At 39.5% G+C, this 17,472-nt stretch overlaps 1 protein-coding gene across 4 annotated transcripts; it reads left to right on the forward strand.

Moving 5' to 3' along the window:
* Positions 1–1,219: 1,219 nt before the first annotated feature.
* casp8 (caspase 8, apoptosis-related cysteine peptidase) lies at positions 1,220–17,165 on the forward strand. 4 transcript variants are annotated; one of them, XM_088606766.1, is made up of 11 exons: positions 1,220–1,404; positions 2,422–2,520; positions 4,743–5,101; positions 7,917–8,022; positions 8,673–8,811; positions 10,125–10,192; positions 11,817–11,847; positions 12,937–12,992; positions 14,835–14,967; positions 15,885–16,392; positions 16,917–17,165. In XM_088606766.1, exons 3-11 carry the CDS (start codon positions 4,788–4,790, stop codon positions 17,044–17,046), a joined length of 1,485 nt encoding a protein of 494 aa, XP_088462892.1. In that variant the 5' UTR covers positions 1,220–1,404; positions 2,422–2,520; positions 4,743–4,787; the 3' UTR covers positions 17,047–17,165. The 4 variants fall into 4 exon arrangements, with proteins under 4 accessions (XP_088462892.1, XP_088462894.1, XP_088462895.1 ...); XM_088606768.1 differs by having other exon boundaries at positions 2,465–2,520; XM_088606767.1 differs by having other exon boundaries at positions 1,260–1,298.
* Positions 17,166–17,472: the final 307 nt, after the last annotated feature.

Raw genomic sequence — 17,472 nt, forward strand, 5'->3', positions numbered from 1 at the left:
TGCATGGTCACAGGGGAGCCGGGGCTTATCCCAGCATACAATATGTGCAAGGCAGGATACGCCCTGGACTCCGGTCCATTGCAGGGCACACATAGACGCACTCACAACAGGGGCAGTTTTCCCAGAAGCCAATTGAACTGCAAGTATGTCTTTGGACTGTGGGAAGAAACTGGAGCTCCCAGAGGAAACCCACTCAAAGAAGGGAGAACATAGAAACTCCACACAGACAGCATCCCAGGATCTGAACTCGGAACACCTGAGCCTGCTAACCGCTGTGCCACTGTGACACAAAAATGAATAATTAAAAAAAATCATGAAATAGAAAAAGAATCAGGCCAGGAGGCTGTTTCGCAGTGCAGAATTTATATATATATATTTAATGTTATATTTATTTTTGCTTGTTTTTGAAGAATTAGTAAAAGCTCTGCAATTCCAATGGAAAATAGGACAAATGTTTTCAAAGGCCGCGATGTCATTTTCAATGACCCAATAGTCATAAAAGAGGTGTGAGCCAAATACAAAAATTCAAAGTCAAAGTAAATTATTTAGACAATTCAAGCTACCTTTATTCGCCTTGTAATTCATTAACAGAAAATTGGCAGCCAGAAGTCATTAGAAAATGACTCTTGCGAGTTTTTGTTACATAAACAAAGAGTAACTACTAAAAGAGATTGGGGAAAAAAACTCAAATTTTAAATATTTTATCTTGTAAATACAGATTTCCTCGCATTAAAAATGAAATAATAAAATAATAAAAAGTGAAATTTGGAGATAATAATGTCATGGGAGCATTGTAAAAGTAAAAGTTCATGAATGATACAGTATGTTTCCTGGGCCTACTAGGATAAGCTATTACTAAATAACCATTAAAAAACTACACACAGCTGAAGTCAGTCGTACTTGGTGTTTCAAATATATATATATAACGACTTTCGTCCACTCTTCCACCTCGCTTAAATAATTGAAACGCTTATATCTATTTGTATTTTCAAGGGTTTATTCCTGTTCATGCGGACCACAGCAAATATTTGTATGTAACTTTATTGCACTCGAATTCGCATAAAAGCTTGAGGTTCAAAACACCTCAGATCTCCACTGTATTTAGTGTACAGACTCCCTTCACCAGCTGGTCTCCACCTTGAATCAGCTGAGCCAAAAGGCTGACTTTCCCGTGTCAGATGATTTCATGTACCCAATAGGCGAAGCCATTTCCACAAGCTCCCTTCCTGTATGCGAAAGCGAAACCGACCCTGGGAGGGAGGAAAGGAGAAAAAAGTTCGAAGTTCTCAAGACTCCTGGTATGTCTAAAAATTGCACTTGCTTCTCCAGCCAGCTGATGGTCGGAAAGTGATTCGATGCCAAGTCGAAAGCTGTGACGCTTGTTTTGTATAGCATTTAAGACAAGTAAGTGAGCTTTAAGATCTTTATTTTTTACTTCTGCGCCGCAAACGTTGGCCGCTTTAGTGGTGTCTCCTAACTTTCCTCTGTTTGTCTCGGAAGTATCAAGAAATTAAGGTTCACCTTTGTGGTTTGTCATTATGTAGAATAAAACGAGCCCTAACGCTGCCATTTGATAAAAGTTTATACAGTACGCAGCGATTTCGAAGCTGTACTTTGTCATCGCTACGTAGCGCATATTCCCGTACAGACATTTCAGTCTATCCGCTTTATATCTGCTATTATGTAAGCAAAGGAGTAAAGACACGAAACTAGTTTTTAGCTAATACTCTACAGTATGTAGCAATCAGGTAGTTAAGAAATAGGATAGGATGTAGAAAACACGGCTCTTCAGAACTGGAGATGTTCACCCATGAGGTCATTAGCAGAGATAAGTTTTTCTCTTTTCACTGGTGTAGTTTTGTCACACGGAAATTTGAAATCGACAGGGTTGGAGCCCTTAACGTTTGGATAAAAGCGAAGAATATGTGCAGCATTGTAAATCGTATACAGTCCCTTTCAGTTTACTTATGCACTTCCTGTTTACTTACATGAAATGTTTAGATACTTGATATTAACAGTCTTTCAAGATTTTTTTTAAAAGACGTCATGAAGGCTAAATGCACTCTAACATGTCACCATTACTGTTAAGAAGGTTATCATTTATCATACTACTTCAGATATTCGATTAAAAACTAGGGGAGAGTATACTCTATTAAGGTAATACATTATATCACGGGTGCCTTTCTTAAAAAACAGTAAATACAGTACCTCAGATGTACCATCGGTATGTGAAAAGTTTTTGTACAATATTAATTTTTATGTGTCATTAAAACATTAATACATAAATCATATGATTTTAGTGCAGTTCTTGGTATGCAGGAACTTTTTACAACCTTAGTGGGAGACTTTAAAATGTAAACAATTTTTTTTTCATCACTGCATCACAACATTAACCCAAGTCATGTGTGTGTTTCCTTCCAGAGCTGCTCTTAGCTGCTTTAGAGTGTAACCGACATTTCTGTAGGGGAGTCAGGATTCCCTCTACTGTTACAGGTGACCAGACTCCTGAAGTTGCCTTTGGTGAGCTTTATTGTAAAACATTTGCATAGCATCTTTTCCCCTTAACTGTGTCAAAGTACTAGGCATTGAAAAAGGTCGGCATCATGCAGTCTCTGCCCTCAAAGTCACAGCACAAAAATGGTGGGACTGTTCTGTATATTCCATTTTCTAATGGCATGCACTTCTCTTGTTTGACTGTTAAGGTATCTCACAGCCACATAGTTACTGTATCTGAGCTAGAACAGGCCAAGTCAGTCATGTTTGTCAACGTCTGGGACGTTCAGGGCCACAGTCCAGCTGGTTTTTATCAATTAATTCAGATCAAGAGCCTTACACACTGCACAGATTTCTTCAGCTGGTAAGGACTGTAAAGACAATAATTAGTGAGACTGGGTAGTTTTAAGCTGGGATGAAATGTGCAGAGGCAACAGGGATCCAGTCCCAGGAAATCTTTTCAGCAGATGTTCTCAGTCCATCTCTTCAGCTTTTGTTAAGCATTCATTAGTTTATCGCTTTTCTTAATGGGACATGCTTGGTTTCATTAATGCTGGACTAATCAAGGGTCGAGCAGTTCAGATCCCATAGATCATCAGGCGCTCACCCTGTGGTCCATGTGGGTCCTAATGCCCCAGTATAGTGATGGGGACACTATACTGTAAACAGGCACCGTCCTTCGGATGAGACGTAAAACCGAGGTCCTGACTCTCTGTGGTCATTAAAAATCCCAGGGCGCTTCTCGAAAAGAGTAGGGGTGTAACCCCGGTGTCCTGGCCAAATTTCCAATTGGCCCTTACCAATCATGGCCTCCTAATACTCCCCCTCTATGAATTGGCTACATTACTCTGCTCTCCTCCCCACTGATAGCTGATGTGTGGTGAGCGTTCTGGCGCACTATGGCTGCCGTCGCATCATCCAGGTGGATGCTACACATTGGTGGTGATGGAGGGGAGTCCCCATTACCTGTAAAGCGCTTTGAGTGGAGTGTCCAGAAAAGTGCTATATAAGTGTAAGCAATTATTATTATTATTAGGTTCTTCTTCTTCTTCTTTTTCACAGCCTTAGTCCCAGACTGTCCTGGGGTCAGCTGCTTTGGTTGCTCTTCTCCACTTGTCTCTGTCGAGCACATCTTCCTCACTCACTTCACATACCTCCATATCTTTTCTCACACAATCTATCCATCTCTTTCTAGGCCTGCCTCTTCCTCTGTTACCTTCCACCTCAAATTCCATTACCCTCTTTGTTACTTCCTCAACATCCCTCCTCATGATATGTCCATACCACCGTAACCTCGCCTCTCGCATCTTCTCAACCACATCCACCACCCTACGTCGTCTACAGATTTCATTTCTGATCTTATCCTTCATTGAAATCTGCAGAATCCATCTCAACATCCTTCTTCTCATCAAGTTCTCTTCCCTCTTTCCAACTGCCAAGCATTCAGCTCCATATAGATCAGTCTAGCTGCAAACCAAAAAATGATCATTCACATGGGTTTTCATATTGGTCTCTATGAAAAGCTGTTAGATCTTCAGAACATTTTGAATTAATATTTAAGGGGCTCTTTTTCATGGAGGTCATCACATTACCATGACATGTTGGGGGAAAAAGACAGATATTGTTTAGAGTTAAAAAGGCAGCAGTAGTCTTTCATTATTGTACATTCATTAAGTACAGGATAAAATGCTTAATCTGCTCTGACGACCATTAACTGGAAGTCGGTTAAAGTAAGGGTTTACTTTAATTGTGTTTTTCTGTTATAAACATCTCAGAAGACGAGCTATAAAAAAGATCAGCCAGTTAGTATGAATTTTAATTTTTAGTTGAACAGTATATGAAAATGTTCCTTATATGTAAAATGATATTTATTTAATAATAGTGATGCCAGATTTTAGTTATTAATTCTTTTCGTGTAAGGATATGTAAAGACGGAAATTAGTTTGATTTCACTGCACTATACTCTACAGTGCATGCCCACTACAAGTTATGAATTAGATATTAAAATGGCTCCTTTAAAATTGCAGTTTAAGAAAGCCTTTTTTGATATTGGCAAAATATACCTTGTAAAGCCATAATCATTAACTATGATTGCAGGGAAGGGAGAACATGAATCTTTAAAGGTCTGGCAGGGAAAGTTATTTTTTTTTGTATCTTCAGTTAGGACATTAAACAAGAGTCTGATTAGTTTCATTGTAGTTATTTCTTGAATCCTGTATCTTGATGCCTGTTTTTTTTTTATAATCCAGCGTTCCTAGGAATACTTTGTGTTGCAGACAGATGGTCAGGGAACCATGAATGATTCAATGTTCAATATTCTTTATGAAATTGATGAAGACTTGGACTCCAGTGAAATAGAGGCCTTAAAATTCCTGTGCCTTGATCACATCCCGAAGAGGAAACAAGAGAACATTAAAGATGCCAAAGGCTTATTCCTCAGTCTTCGAGACAAAGGCCTGCTTGACATGGAAGATTATTTCATCGTCGCTGAACTTCTGTACATAATTAAGAGGTTCAAGCTGCTGGGACTCTTGGGAACTTCCAGACAGCATGTTCAAGAAAGACTCAGGAATCGAGTGGACTCACGGACTGGTATCTCTTCGTACAGGTGAGCACTGGCAAATATTGTATATTTTTTTATTTGATTAAAAGTGGGGGAAAGATTTAGGACAGGCTTGTGTTGAAAACATGCTACAGAGGTCAGACAAAAAAAAAATCTATTTGTCTTTAAGCGCAGAACACCACAGTAGAGCTCATTACCAAACAACACCCTCCAGCAGCCGTCTGCTAATGACAAATTGTGACACCGCTGCGTGCTTGTGTAGGGGAAGTGTCAAAAGAGGACAGCGGAAAATCGGAGTTTTAAATAAAAGTTCAGGAGGAGGTCAGACCCTACCCTCGCCCGCTCCCTCTCGTGTACGTACTGTATAAGCATCACAACTGCAGTGCATTAGACTGTCCCACTCGCAGACTGGTGATGGGAGAGAGGAGGAAGGACAATCTTCTTATGAGCTGCCTGTCTCGCTCCTGGTGAAAAGGTTGGGGTTCCAGCTGTCTCATCCTTACACTCAGGTTGGTGTAAATAGCCTGGGTGGGTTAAGACTGCAGTATGTCCAAAATTCAGCAGCCAGAATCCTGACCAGATCTAGTGCAAGTGTTCACATTACTCCTATACTGGAGTCCTTGCACTGGCTTCTGGTCAAATTCCGCGTAGACTTTAAAATCCTCATGCTCACCTACAAGGCTTTACATGGCTTGGCACCTCAATACCTGTCTGAACTTTTATCGCCCTACTCCCCACCTCGCAACCTCCGCTCTTCAAATTCTGCCCTCCTTACTGTCCCCCAAGCCCGTCTACATTGTATGGGCGACAGGGCCTTCTCCTGCTATGCCCCCAAGCTCTGGAACTCCTTGCCCAAGGATATTAGAGAGTCACCTTCTCTAAACTCCTTCAAATCCAGACTCAAAACCCTCCTTTTCAGAAAAGCCTTTACTTAACTGGTTCCATTCTTCACCCCTCTGCTCTTCTTAATACCATCTTCCACGGTCTCCTCTATTGTTATTGTTGTATTGTTGTAATTATAATTGTGTCCTGTCTTGTGAAATTTTCTTATTTATTGTTGTAGTCTTCTTATTTATTGTTATTGTCATCCTGTAAAGCGCTTTGAGAAGCCACCTTTAAAGGCGCTATATAAAATAAAGTTTATTATTATTATTATTATTATTATTATAAGACAGTACAGCGAACTCACTAAAAACGAAGCCTTTGCCCCGTCCCATCTTCATTGGGGCCTGATTGAATTACCGAAATGGAGGTGGAGTCTTAAGTGGTAACTGAGCGCAAATAATTGATTACGTTTCCATACTGTGTAATGATTTGTAACACCAACGCAGTTACTTTCTCTGTATATCCATTTTTGTGGAAAATAAAAATTCCAAAATAATACATATTTCGCATTGTTTGAAAATTGGAGTTCTAAATAAAAGCTCAGGAGTAGGTCAGACCATATCTCTACAGTTATTTAATGGAAGCCCCTCTAGTGTTTTGTGGTGGATTACAAAGAAAGAAACAACTCTTTAGCCATAGTGCAGCTCCTGGCTATAAAGCAACCATTGCCTGAAAACTGCAGAGGTGGATATGAAGTAGTTTTAGATACATAAATACAAAATGATTTTTTTTACTGAAGTGAAATAAATGTCTTATAATTTGCTATTGCTTGTCAACATTGTACTAAATTCAGCCATTTTTACAGGAAGTCACAGATATGTTATCATGCACATAGTTTGATGTCTGGTCCATATCTACTGTGAACTCCTGTATATTACAGGTTCCAGAAGCACAACATCTTTTTTTAAAGGCAAGAGAGCTTAGTAGCACAGCAGTAAAGGTAATTTATAGAGTACAGTAAATTTAGAAGTAGTTTAAAGCACAGCAGTTGCTAACTGGAAGGCTTAAAACTGCTGGCTGAAATTGTTCTAATAGTCAGTTGATGTCTCCAGTCCTGGAAATGATACATTCATTTATTTTAAGTACTTACATCCTCAAAAGTCACAAAACCCTTCCCCCTCCTCCATAGAACCAGAACATTTTCCCTGTTTCAGTTTTTTGGCAACATCCTTCAATTATGTCTGTTGAAGAGCTTTTTGTCTAGAAGTGGGATTAGGAGGATGGTTTCATCAGTTACATTGCAGAAGTGAGGCTTGGACAGAAGAAACCGAATTAGAGCTCTTCCATCTGGGAAGAAACTCAAGGAAAAGATATAACTAAAAAAATTCAATCTCAGAGAAAAACACATATTCCTTCATTCTGTACAGGGCATAGTGACACATCTCCGCATTTCCACTTCATCCATCATGCCACTAAATCGATCAAGTTCAACATGTTTTTTATAAGATGACTTTATTGGCCATATACAATTTCTTGCGTTAGGAATTTGTCTTTTCACGTACGCCAACTTGCTCTCTATGAGACACACAGACAGGGAGAGAAGCTGGGGGTCAGAGCGCAGGGTCAGACATTTATACGGCGCCCCTGGAGCAGCTGGGGTTAAGGGCCTTGCTCAGGGGCCCAATGGAGTAGGATTCCTCTGCTGGCCACGGGATTTGAACCGGCAACCTTCCAGCCACAGGCACAGATCCTTAGCTACAGTTCCACCTCTCTGCCCTTTTTTTTACCTCAGTGTCTCATACTGTTCAGGTCTTAATTAGAGCAATTATTGTTTTTCATTAATAGCCGTGCTGTTGTCTTGGTAGCTTTATAATTTTTACTAAGCAGAACAAGAAGAAAGAGAACAGTATTCTTACCATGTGCTTATTTTTCCAAAGGTTTTTGTTATAGAATTTAATGCAACTTCAGTAGTCACTTACCAACATTTATTGACCAGAGAAATGGCGGTCTTACTGTATATGTTTGTACGTCTTAGGAGGATGCTGTATGAGCTCTCTGAAGATGTAACAGACGAAGAACTCAAAAGCGTTAAATTCTTTCTGAGTGAGAAGATTCAGAGATGCAAATTGGATGTCAGTGCAGTGAGTAGAATCTTAACTTTTGTTAAGATATTTTTGTATCGGTATCTCAACAAGTGCTGTATGTTCTTTCGTACTCTTTCTCTGTGTCTTTTTTGTACTCTAAACATCTACAAAATGAAACTATCAACAAAAAAACATAAAACAGTTTGTTTTTTACAAAGGAAGCGGTCTATACTGTATGAGTTACTGTCCACATTATTAAGATGAAATTTAATAGTTATACATCATGAAGTTGTAGCTTAAAACAACTGATTTCTAGTAGCTTACTATAAACAGTTGGTCCAGGTTGTTTTGTTTTACATATAATGGTAAACATCCCTTATTTTAATAATATAGTGCATTAAACAACCATTAAACAAACAAATTGCAGATACAAATGTAATACAAGATTTATATTTGCAGGCTGTTCTTTAGTTATGTATACAATAAAATATTTTACTATAATATGACAATATTTTGGTTTGGAATACAGAATTACCTGAAGCCAATGGACACACTGTAAAAACCTTGGTTACATATGTAGTCATATCAATATAGAAAGTTCAAGAACTTTCCCATGGCTAAAGTTTTTAAAAAAAAGTGAATTTGAGAGGCAATAGATTATTTGATAACTCTCCTTTCTTTCTCACGGCTCGTTTCTCTCTGCTCAGTCCTTCCTAGATGTTTTAATAGAAATGGAGAAACAGGAGATACTGGGAGAAGACATGCTCAGTGAGTTGGAGGGGATCTGCAAAAAAATCAATATGAATTTGGTGCTAAGGATCATGGAGTACAAACAGAGCAGAGAAGGTACAGTAAAGCCATGTTCATGCCAAACTCATGTCGTGATTTTCCTGCAGTCTTGCCCTGTCACGGATCTGCTATATTATAGAGGTGTATGTGTTATATTGTAGACGTTACGAGACAGTAAAAGCATTTGCAGACTGTTTTGGAAGGACTGTAAATTACGGGCTTGAATTATTGATTTGAAGTGGAGCCCATCATTAATCAATAGGTGCAGTGCCAGACTGTAACGGTAATCGGTACTGAGCACTAGAAAGTACTGACCACAACACCCGTTGCTCAAAGCACTAGACGGGTCACCCGGGATTTCTATAGTAGTTTAAGACAAAAATATGTCGGAGCAAATGAAATTAAGAAGCAAAATGTTTTGGGTCAAACTTCAAAATCCCGAAAAGTGATTTGATGACTCTAGATAACACGAAAAAAGGTATTTCTGTAGATTTGAAATGTCCTGTTGACATGTAGGTTCTGAAAATCTTTCCCCTTCTGCAGTGCATCTGAAATGATGGATTTCTCAGCGGTCAGAACTTCCTTTAGCACCATCTATAATGCTATGGGTTCCAGTTCAAGTGATTTTGATAACCAGTCCAATATTTTAAACTTGGTCACAGAATCGTTTTCAGTCCCTGAAGAGTTAAGGAAAGTCCAGACAATAAGGGGGGGATGTCATTATATTTTAAATTTAGACCTGATGAACCTTTAATCGTGGGCCATACCCTGCTTATCGCCCTGTGGGCTCTGGTTCTCTGAAAACACTGAAATCTTGAACTCATCTGGGGACATTATGTGCTGGAGAAGTTCTAGATAGACATCTCCTTTCCTTTCACCTTGCATGCACAGTATAGCACAAACGTTGCATAAAATAAAGGAGTGATTAACTGAAATCTGGAAATTTCCTGAAAAGCGTGAGAATTGCTGAGCCCGTGCCTCCTCTCTGAAGAGGGTGTGCGATATATTTGGGTTAACATGTTCAGTGTTCAGTGTGTGGTAATTTGTTTGGTGCGAGTGAAGTTGTATTTACTCTCTGACCCAGGGAAAAGTGTGGTGTGGATGGTTGAGGAGAGAATCCAGGCTCGCGCTCTGTCCGTTATTTTGATTCTTTGTCTTCTGGCTTGGTCGGCTAGTTTTGTTTTTGTTTTTACCAATAACGTTTGATAATCGGCCAGTGAAACCTCTGTTGTCCTTCACATGAACGCCTGAAACCCTATACCGAACCCAGGATTTTACAAGGGCTTGTAAGTCAGAGCTGAAAAACATCTTATTGTATTAATCTGCACATTATTTTTGATTGCAAACCTCTTCATATCTCATCTCTTCAGAAGAGCCTTGTCCGATGGAAGCCTCCACAGACTTGACTCGCCAGCAGCCCCAACTGAATCTCCAGGAGGTACAGTAGATGCAGAAGATGCTTATTGGAGTGTCATAAAAATATATTTGAGTCATAAAATGATATAGAATTCAAATCAGTTACTAGTAGGAGGGGCTTTATTTTATTTTTTGTTCAGCTGATGAATAATATGCCTTACTTGCGTATGTACTGATGTTCTTTTGAGTATTGAAGTGCTTACGTCTATAGGTTGGGCGAATATCTTAAACTTGTCTTTGTGATGCTGAAAAAAGCCTTAAAGGTGGAATACACAACACCAGTGAATGGTGTATTCACAGTGGAGGGGTCCCGTTCATCGTTGTAATGATTTGCCCATTTTTAAATTTCACACTTTTGTACCGTAGAAGTCTTGCGAGTTCTTACATTTTTGAAAACGTTTGAAAGGATTTGGAAATACCCTCCCATCATGACCATTGCTTTCAAAAACTGCTTATCCCACCAGACTCGGGGCCACCTATCCTGCGAGACATTCAGTACAAAGCAGGATACTCTCCAGACAGGACTCCAGTCCATCATAGTGTATTCATACAGGCACAAACACACACACTCAGACCAGGGCCAGTTTAACAAAAGCCAATTAACCTACCAGTACGTTTTTACAGGACACAGAGATAATACTAATTATACAGGGAATACAGGAAACCAGAGCTCCCTGAGTACACCCTACATGATCATGGGCTGAACATGCAAACTCCACACGTATAGTACCCCAGGAGTAGAACTTGGGGCACCAGCATTACGAGGCAGCAGTGCATCATCATTAATTACCCTTCCGTTGTAATCTTAATTGGCAGCAGGATTACCACTTTGTAGCCTGATGTCATCTCAGAAATTAAGCAAAGCTGAGCTCACTCAGTACAGGGAGGGGCGACTGGATTGCTGCTGTTTCCCCAGTTCTGCAGTTTTGTGACCAGAGACACCCCATGGCATGAGGTGACATCCCTTGGATGAGACATTAAATGAAAGCCCTTGCTTCCTGATTGTTAAAGTGCTTTTAACCCTGGTGTCCTGGTCGAAATTCCGGTCTAATTTCACCTCCCTAAAGTTCTCCTTTAATTGCATTGGTGAATTATTCACTTAATTCACTCAATTCAAGTAACTATTAACTTTCCTACCTGCTCTGCTGTGTGGTGGGGCTGCTGTCGCCGATCTCTCAGGTGTGTGCCACACGTCAGAGGTATCGTGAAGAGCTTGAAAGGAGATGCATCAACGCTTCACAGCTCCCGGGTTCTGGGTTCAAATCCAGCCTTGGGCGTTGCAGGGTGAAGTTTTTGCATTTTTTTTCAACAGACCTTCAACAGACTCACCGGCTCTGTCTCCATAGCTCGGTGATGGACTAGTGTAATGTCCAGATTGTAAGGGGTTATGGGATCATGAGTTCCACCTGGTGCTCTGTGTTTTTGGAGTAGGACCTGCCTGGCTGTGGTTCTTTCTGATAATGGCCGGATCAATATGTGCTAATTAAACCTTTTTTATAGTTTTTTTTTAATAGTTAGACACGTAAGTACGGCGATAATTGAAAACTTTAGATTGCAGGAAGTTGTCATAGTAAAACTATGCAGTATGTGTTCTGTGTTGTTAATCTGTTGATTTTTTTTTTGTTCTGTCACAAAACTGTTCACAGGCTCAGTCAGTCCGACCTCCCGTCAATAATAGTAAGTCTGAACACCTTTGTTTGTCTAGAATGAGAATGGCCTATTTAATAAGAGAAAACTGCAAGCACTTTATCTTGAGTTACCCAGCCATTGAATCTAAAATTCACATAAAAATATTAGCATAACAATGTTATGGTTAAATTGGTCATCAAGAGCTGTTTAGCAGTGTGTAAATAGGTACAAGGCATTATCAAGTTCAGATGTTTATTGTACATTGGAGTCAAAGCATAAATCTTACTCTGGAGAAAATATGTATTTCTGTCTGTTTCTCTATTTCTGAATTTCTGAAACATTTATGGGGAAAAATTACATTCAGAAAGCAGTTTCTTGATACATTGTGTTTGAGGTTATGTTTTAAATATATCTCATGTTTCAATAGAGTTAGACTATATTATTAAACTGTACAGTGTTTACTGTAGGTCTCCTACAATAATACCTCATGTTGTTTGACTGAGGTTATGTTTTAAATATAACTAACATTTTAATATAGTTCATATATATATTATACAGTGCTTACTGTAGGTCTCTTAAATTCTTAAATTACTTAATATGTACTGTTTTGTAGGTTTGTTCATAACTCTGTATAATTTTGCTTAGAGAAAACATAAAATTGACTCTCCTGTTACCATTTCAATAGAAAATTTAGGAGGTGTTTGTATCTAAGTAAATTTCATTCAGAGTCTTACCCATATAACACACTTTTTTTGCCAAGTTATAGTAACTTTTTCATTTTTGTGTAAGTGCTTCTTAATCGGATTAATTCAAAATATAGCCCCAATGACTAGATAGAGTGCTGTATTCAGTATATAAAAATGTACCCACATGAACTGAAAAGCTACTGCATTACAGATGTATTAAGCATTAAGTACTGTATGTATTGCAAATTCCTGTGTATAGATAGAATTATGCAATGTAAAAGTACTTATTTTACTGGATTATTAAAATTGTAATTGAATGGAGAGAGTAAATCTGCTTTTCCATTGAAATGCAGTTATTGCAAATCTAAACTCTGTCAGGAAAAGATGTCTTCACAGAAGTGTATAGTATTGCTCCTAACAAACCTTCAAAAGCTAAAATATTTTCTTCCAGGTGTACGTGAACGAACATTGAGTCTGGATGGTCTTCCCATAGCAATACACAGTGAGGTAATAATGCACCTGCAAAATCCTTATCTTAAAAGTTCGTTCTTTAATATTTCTTCATGGCATTTGCATGCTTTCAAAGTCAGCATATCAGTATTTGTATTACACTGATACAATATAAATGTCTTTTGAGAACACATTAATTCACTAGTGTAGAAGGTCAGTAATACCCACTGTGTAATCATTAGCTATCACATTGCTACTGTAAATTAAATTGCATCCGAGGCTTCATGTCTCCTTAGTGGACATACTGTAACATAAGAAATATGATACAGTAGGGGTGGCATCTGGCCATCTTGTAATGTAATGGACCAAAAATCAAAATCTCTTCCAGCCATTTTATACCACGTTTGATTAATTTTGAAAATGGAGCCGAAGCACAAAAACGTGAGCTCATACATAGAGAAGGAAAAGTCATTAAGCCAGCAGGTATATCATCCTGCAACTCAAAACTGGCAGCCCTCTGAAGTTAAGCAGGTGTGAGTCTGGTCAGTACTCGGACAGGAGACCTCCTGGGAAAAATTTAGGTCACCGCTGGAAGAGGTGTTAGTGAGGCCAGTAGGGAGAGTCCTAAGGCCCCAGTGTAGTGATGGGGACTCTATAGTGTAGAAAAGGCGCCATCCTTCGGATGAGATGTAATATGGATGTCCTGCCTGTCTGTGGTCTTTTAAAATCCCAGAATGTTTTTGCGAAAAGAGTAGAAGTGTTATCCCAGTGTCCTGGGCAAAATTTTCCCCTGGCCTTTACCAACCATGGTCTCCTAATAATCCCCATCTATAAATTGGCTTTATCACTCTGCTCTCCTCCCCACTGATAGCTGATGTGTGGTGAGCGTTCTGGCGCACTATGGCTGCTGTCACATCATCCAGGTGGGGCTGCACATTGGTGGTGGTGGAGGGGAGTCCCCATTACCTGTAAAGCGCTTTGACAGAAGCTCTGTAAAAAAAGTATGTTATTAATAGTATTATCATGATTAACGTATAATCACCACTGCTGGTTAAACTATTGTAATTGGAGATTTAATGAATTGTTAGGGTAAACACATTGTGGCAGGAGCACATTATAGAGAAAGTCAGTCTTTTAACAGTTTGTTAGCTTTTCTTCTTTCATAATAACAGACCTGCAAAATAAAAGGAGACACAAATGAACAAAGAAAAAAGAAAGAGAAAGGAGCTCAGCTCGAGTACATAAGCTGTCGCAGGCTTGAGGTGATGTGTAATGAGACTTGAATTCTGCTTTCCAAGACATTCTTAAGGAATGATTGGAGGAAGCCTTCTTTGCATACTTGTTAATGATTAAAAAATGCGTTTAATAATACAGACGCGTGCCTGAGCAAGCCGAGATGTACACAACGGAGAGGGTGTCATTTTGTAAATGCGTTACCACCCAATTAATATGAGAGTCAGGAATCAGAAAAGGATCACGTCTGTATTACAAGTCCATCAGAGATGTTATAAAATGGAGAACTGTGGAATCATTCTTGAAAATAGTATAAAACGCCATTTCTGTTTTGTTGGGAGTAACCTGTTCCGTGAGCAGACTGTATCAGTGCTCAGTTCCTTATACAACAGATTAAAGCTGATGAAAAGGCTGTGCTGTGTACTGTAATCGCCCAATTTTGAGACGCACATAAGAACCACCTGCTACAAATGATTCACATTCAAAATAAAGATTCTGGGATAGAGTTACTTTCAATGCTCAGATTAAAACAAATCAGAAATTGGACAGGTTTCTGGAGGGAGCAAGAGATGTATAGGGTTGACCTTTTCTCAAATGTTAAGGATTTTAAAAATGCTCTCTGAGTGGTGCGTTGATTGTATGGTTTTGTTCTGTTTTTTTTATCAGTCGGAGGTTTATGACATGAGAAACAAACCACACGGATACTGTCTTATAATAAACAACAAGAACTTTGACAAGGGGAGACGGCGATATCCGGAAAAGTATCTGAAAGACAGGATCGGGACAGACATAGATGCAGGTGAGGCACAGTCTTTAAACGTGCTACTGCTGCAGAGCCATTTCTAAATTTGCAACGTGGATGGGAGACGAAGTCTGACACAAATGAGGAAATCTACTTCCAGTGTATGCAGTGTAGTAACACATCCCTGATGACTGGGAGAACTGTGCTGTTGGTCACTTCAATGATTTTGCTACATTTAATGGAAATGTGGGTATTTTAAATTCTAGTCTTAATCCACTCTGACCTGGTCACAGTGTCATTGTTTTCTAATTGCTGTAGTATTTGTTAGTACTACAGTTAAGTATTGAAGAATTTTACTTTACATGGAAGCATGTTTTAATTAGCCAAACACACTTTTCACCAGTGACTCATTCATTTAAAATCTGCTTTTAAATTCGATTAGGTTTGGGTTATTAATGTTTAGATGTGTTTAGCTCACGGTGTTCAGTGCTGTATTATGTATTGAGGACATTATGTGATTTCTGCTGTGTTTCTTGTGGTACTGTATGTGTAATAATGTGTTCCCTACTTAAAACCAAATACTTCCATGTGAATTAAAGGTCTTCAATGTACTTTTGTGATTGAAATACCTTAAAAGCCAGTAGCAACCTATTAATTCAATTTAATCGTTCAAAGAAAGTTTATTTTTGAGGCTTCCTATTATTATTATTATCGATCCTTTTTTATGAGCTTATTTCTAAAATAATAAAACAACATAATAAAAAACCGAGTGAATTGGTATTAATAAATACCAATTTATTTTGGTATTTTATAATCGAGCTCAGAACCTCGTCATGCCCAAGTGTCTGCTTCGATCTGACCCTTCTGGGACAGCCTGTCCTCTTCGACCTCGTGATTCTCTTCCTTCTGCAAGTTACGCCTCTCTCCGCCCGCCGAGATCACCAGCAATGTCCTTTCTCTCTTGCCTCTCGAAGCGTCTCTAACCAGCACCTTCGAGACTTTGGACTTTGAAGTGATCCGGCGGGACGACCTTGCGGCTTCCGAAATCCTGGCTTTCATGGAGGAATACGGCAGGAAGGACCACAGGCAGAGAGATGCCTTCGTGTGCTGCATCCTGTCTCACGGGGTGAAGGGAGCGATTGAAGCCAGCGATGGGGAGCCTGTGCTCATTCGCCAGATCACCTCCTATTTCACCAGTAGCAACTGCGTGTCTCTCATCAGGAAGCCAAAGCTGTTCTTCATCCAGGCTTGTCAGGGGCAGAACAAGCAGCCAGGGGTGTCGATTGTCTCCGACGGACATTCTGAGGCCCAACGTGAAATCGAAGCCGATGCAGGGGTGATCCAGCAGGATACCATCCCCGACGACTCTGACTTCCTGCTGGGCATGGCGACCGTGGAAGATTATCTATCCTACCGGAGCACTTCAAGAGGCTCGTTCTTCATCCAGGCGCTCTGCAAGCATCTCCAGGAGGGATGCAGAAAGTGAGTTGATGTGATGGGTGTAATATACGATTGTGAAAGGAATCCAGATTTGTTTTTTTCCTCAATACTCTCTTTTTCACTTAGCCAGATGAAACAAATGTGAACCGTCATTTACAATGACGACCCACAGTGCCATTTATCTAAAACAGAGCTTTACTTGGGGGAAATGCAAGTGAAGTAAGTTGCTCAATAATACCATGGCAGTGACCCATCCACTACATCCCCACTACTCCACAACGAAAGAAAAAGGAAGCTGTATTGCTCGACAGCAGGGGTTCTCTGCTATTATACACCAGACAGAGCTGCGACTACTGTACCACAGCTTCAGCAGGTAAGCACTTCACGGAGAGATCAGTACACACCATGTACAGTAGCCCTCCCAAACACTGTGGAAAAATTGCATGCACCTTTGAAAGATCTCTCAAAAGTTAAATTGATATCAGTTTCTATAAGCAACTGGGGAAATGGATATCTGAAATAGATGACATTTAATGAAAGCGGTCTAACGGCAGACTTTCCTGCAGGAACGAAGATATTCTGTCCATCCTGACGAAAGTCAACAGAGAAGTGAGCCAAGGAACCTATGTCAATGCCAAGCAGATGCCTGAGCCGAGATACACCCTGACCAAGAAACTCATCTTACCCGTGTCATGAGAGTCTTCACGTATTGTTGAAATTGCATCTGTTGTGTCATTTTAATAAACTGTTTAATACAAACCTGCTCGTTCTATTTATAGACCAATCTTTGTAGAATAAAAATTCTATCAAATGTGTTAACATGCCCTTTTAAACATTTCTGTTTTAGTGTCCTAGAAAGAACTGGCAATGAAAAAACCATAGGGAATATGCGCAATCGGTAACATTCTGCGTCCTGTGTTTTTAATAAGATTGACCCATTTTCACCTAGATCAAAGAGGTTAATTTTCAGCCAATGAGTACAATATCTAAATGGCTTTCATTGCTTAGCTCTAAATAGATTTCATATGATTTGTGCTTTGTTGAAGCTTTTATTGGATAAAATGTCTAAGGAATTAATTTCAGCAAACAAAAACATCAGTAGACAAAAGTAAAGCATACCAA

Source organism: Lepisosteus platostomus, chromosome 14 (assembly GCF_059453375.1).
Source record: "Lepisosteus platostomus isolate fLepPlt1 chromosome 14, fLepPlt1.hap1, whole genome shotgun sequence".
NCBI classification, from domain to species: Eukaryota; Metazoa; Chordata; class Actinopteri; order Semionotiformes; family Lepisosteidae; genus Lepisosteus; species Lepisosteus platostomus.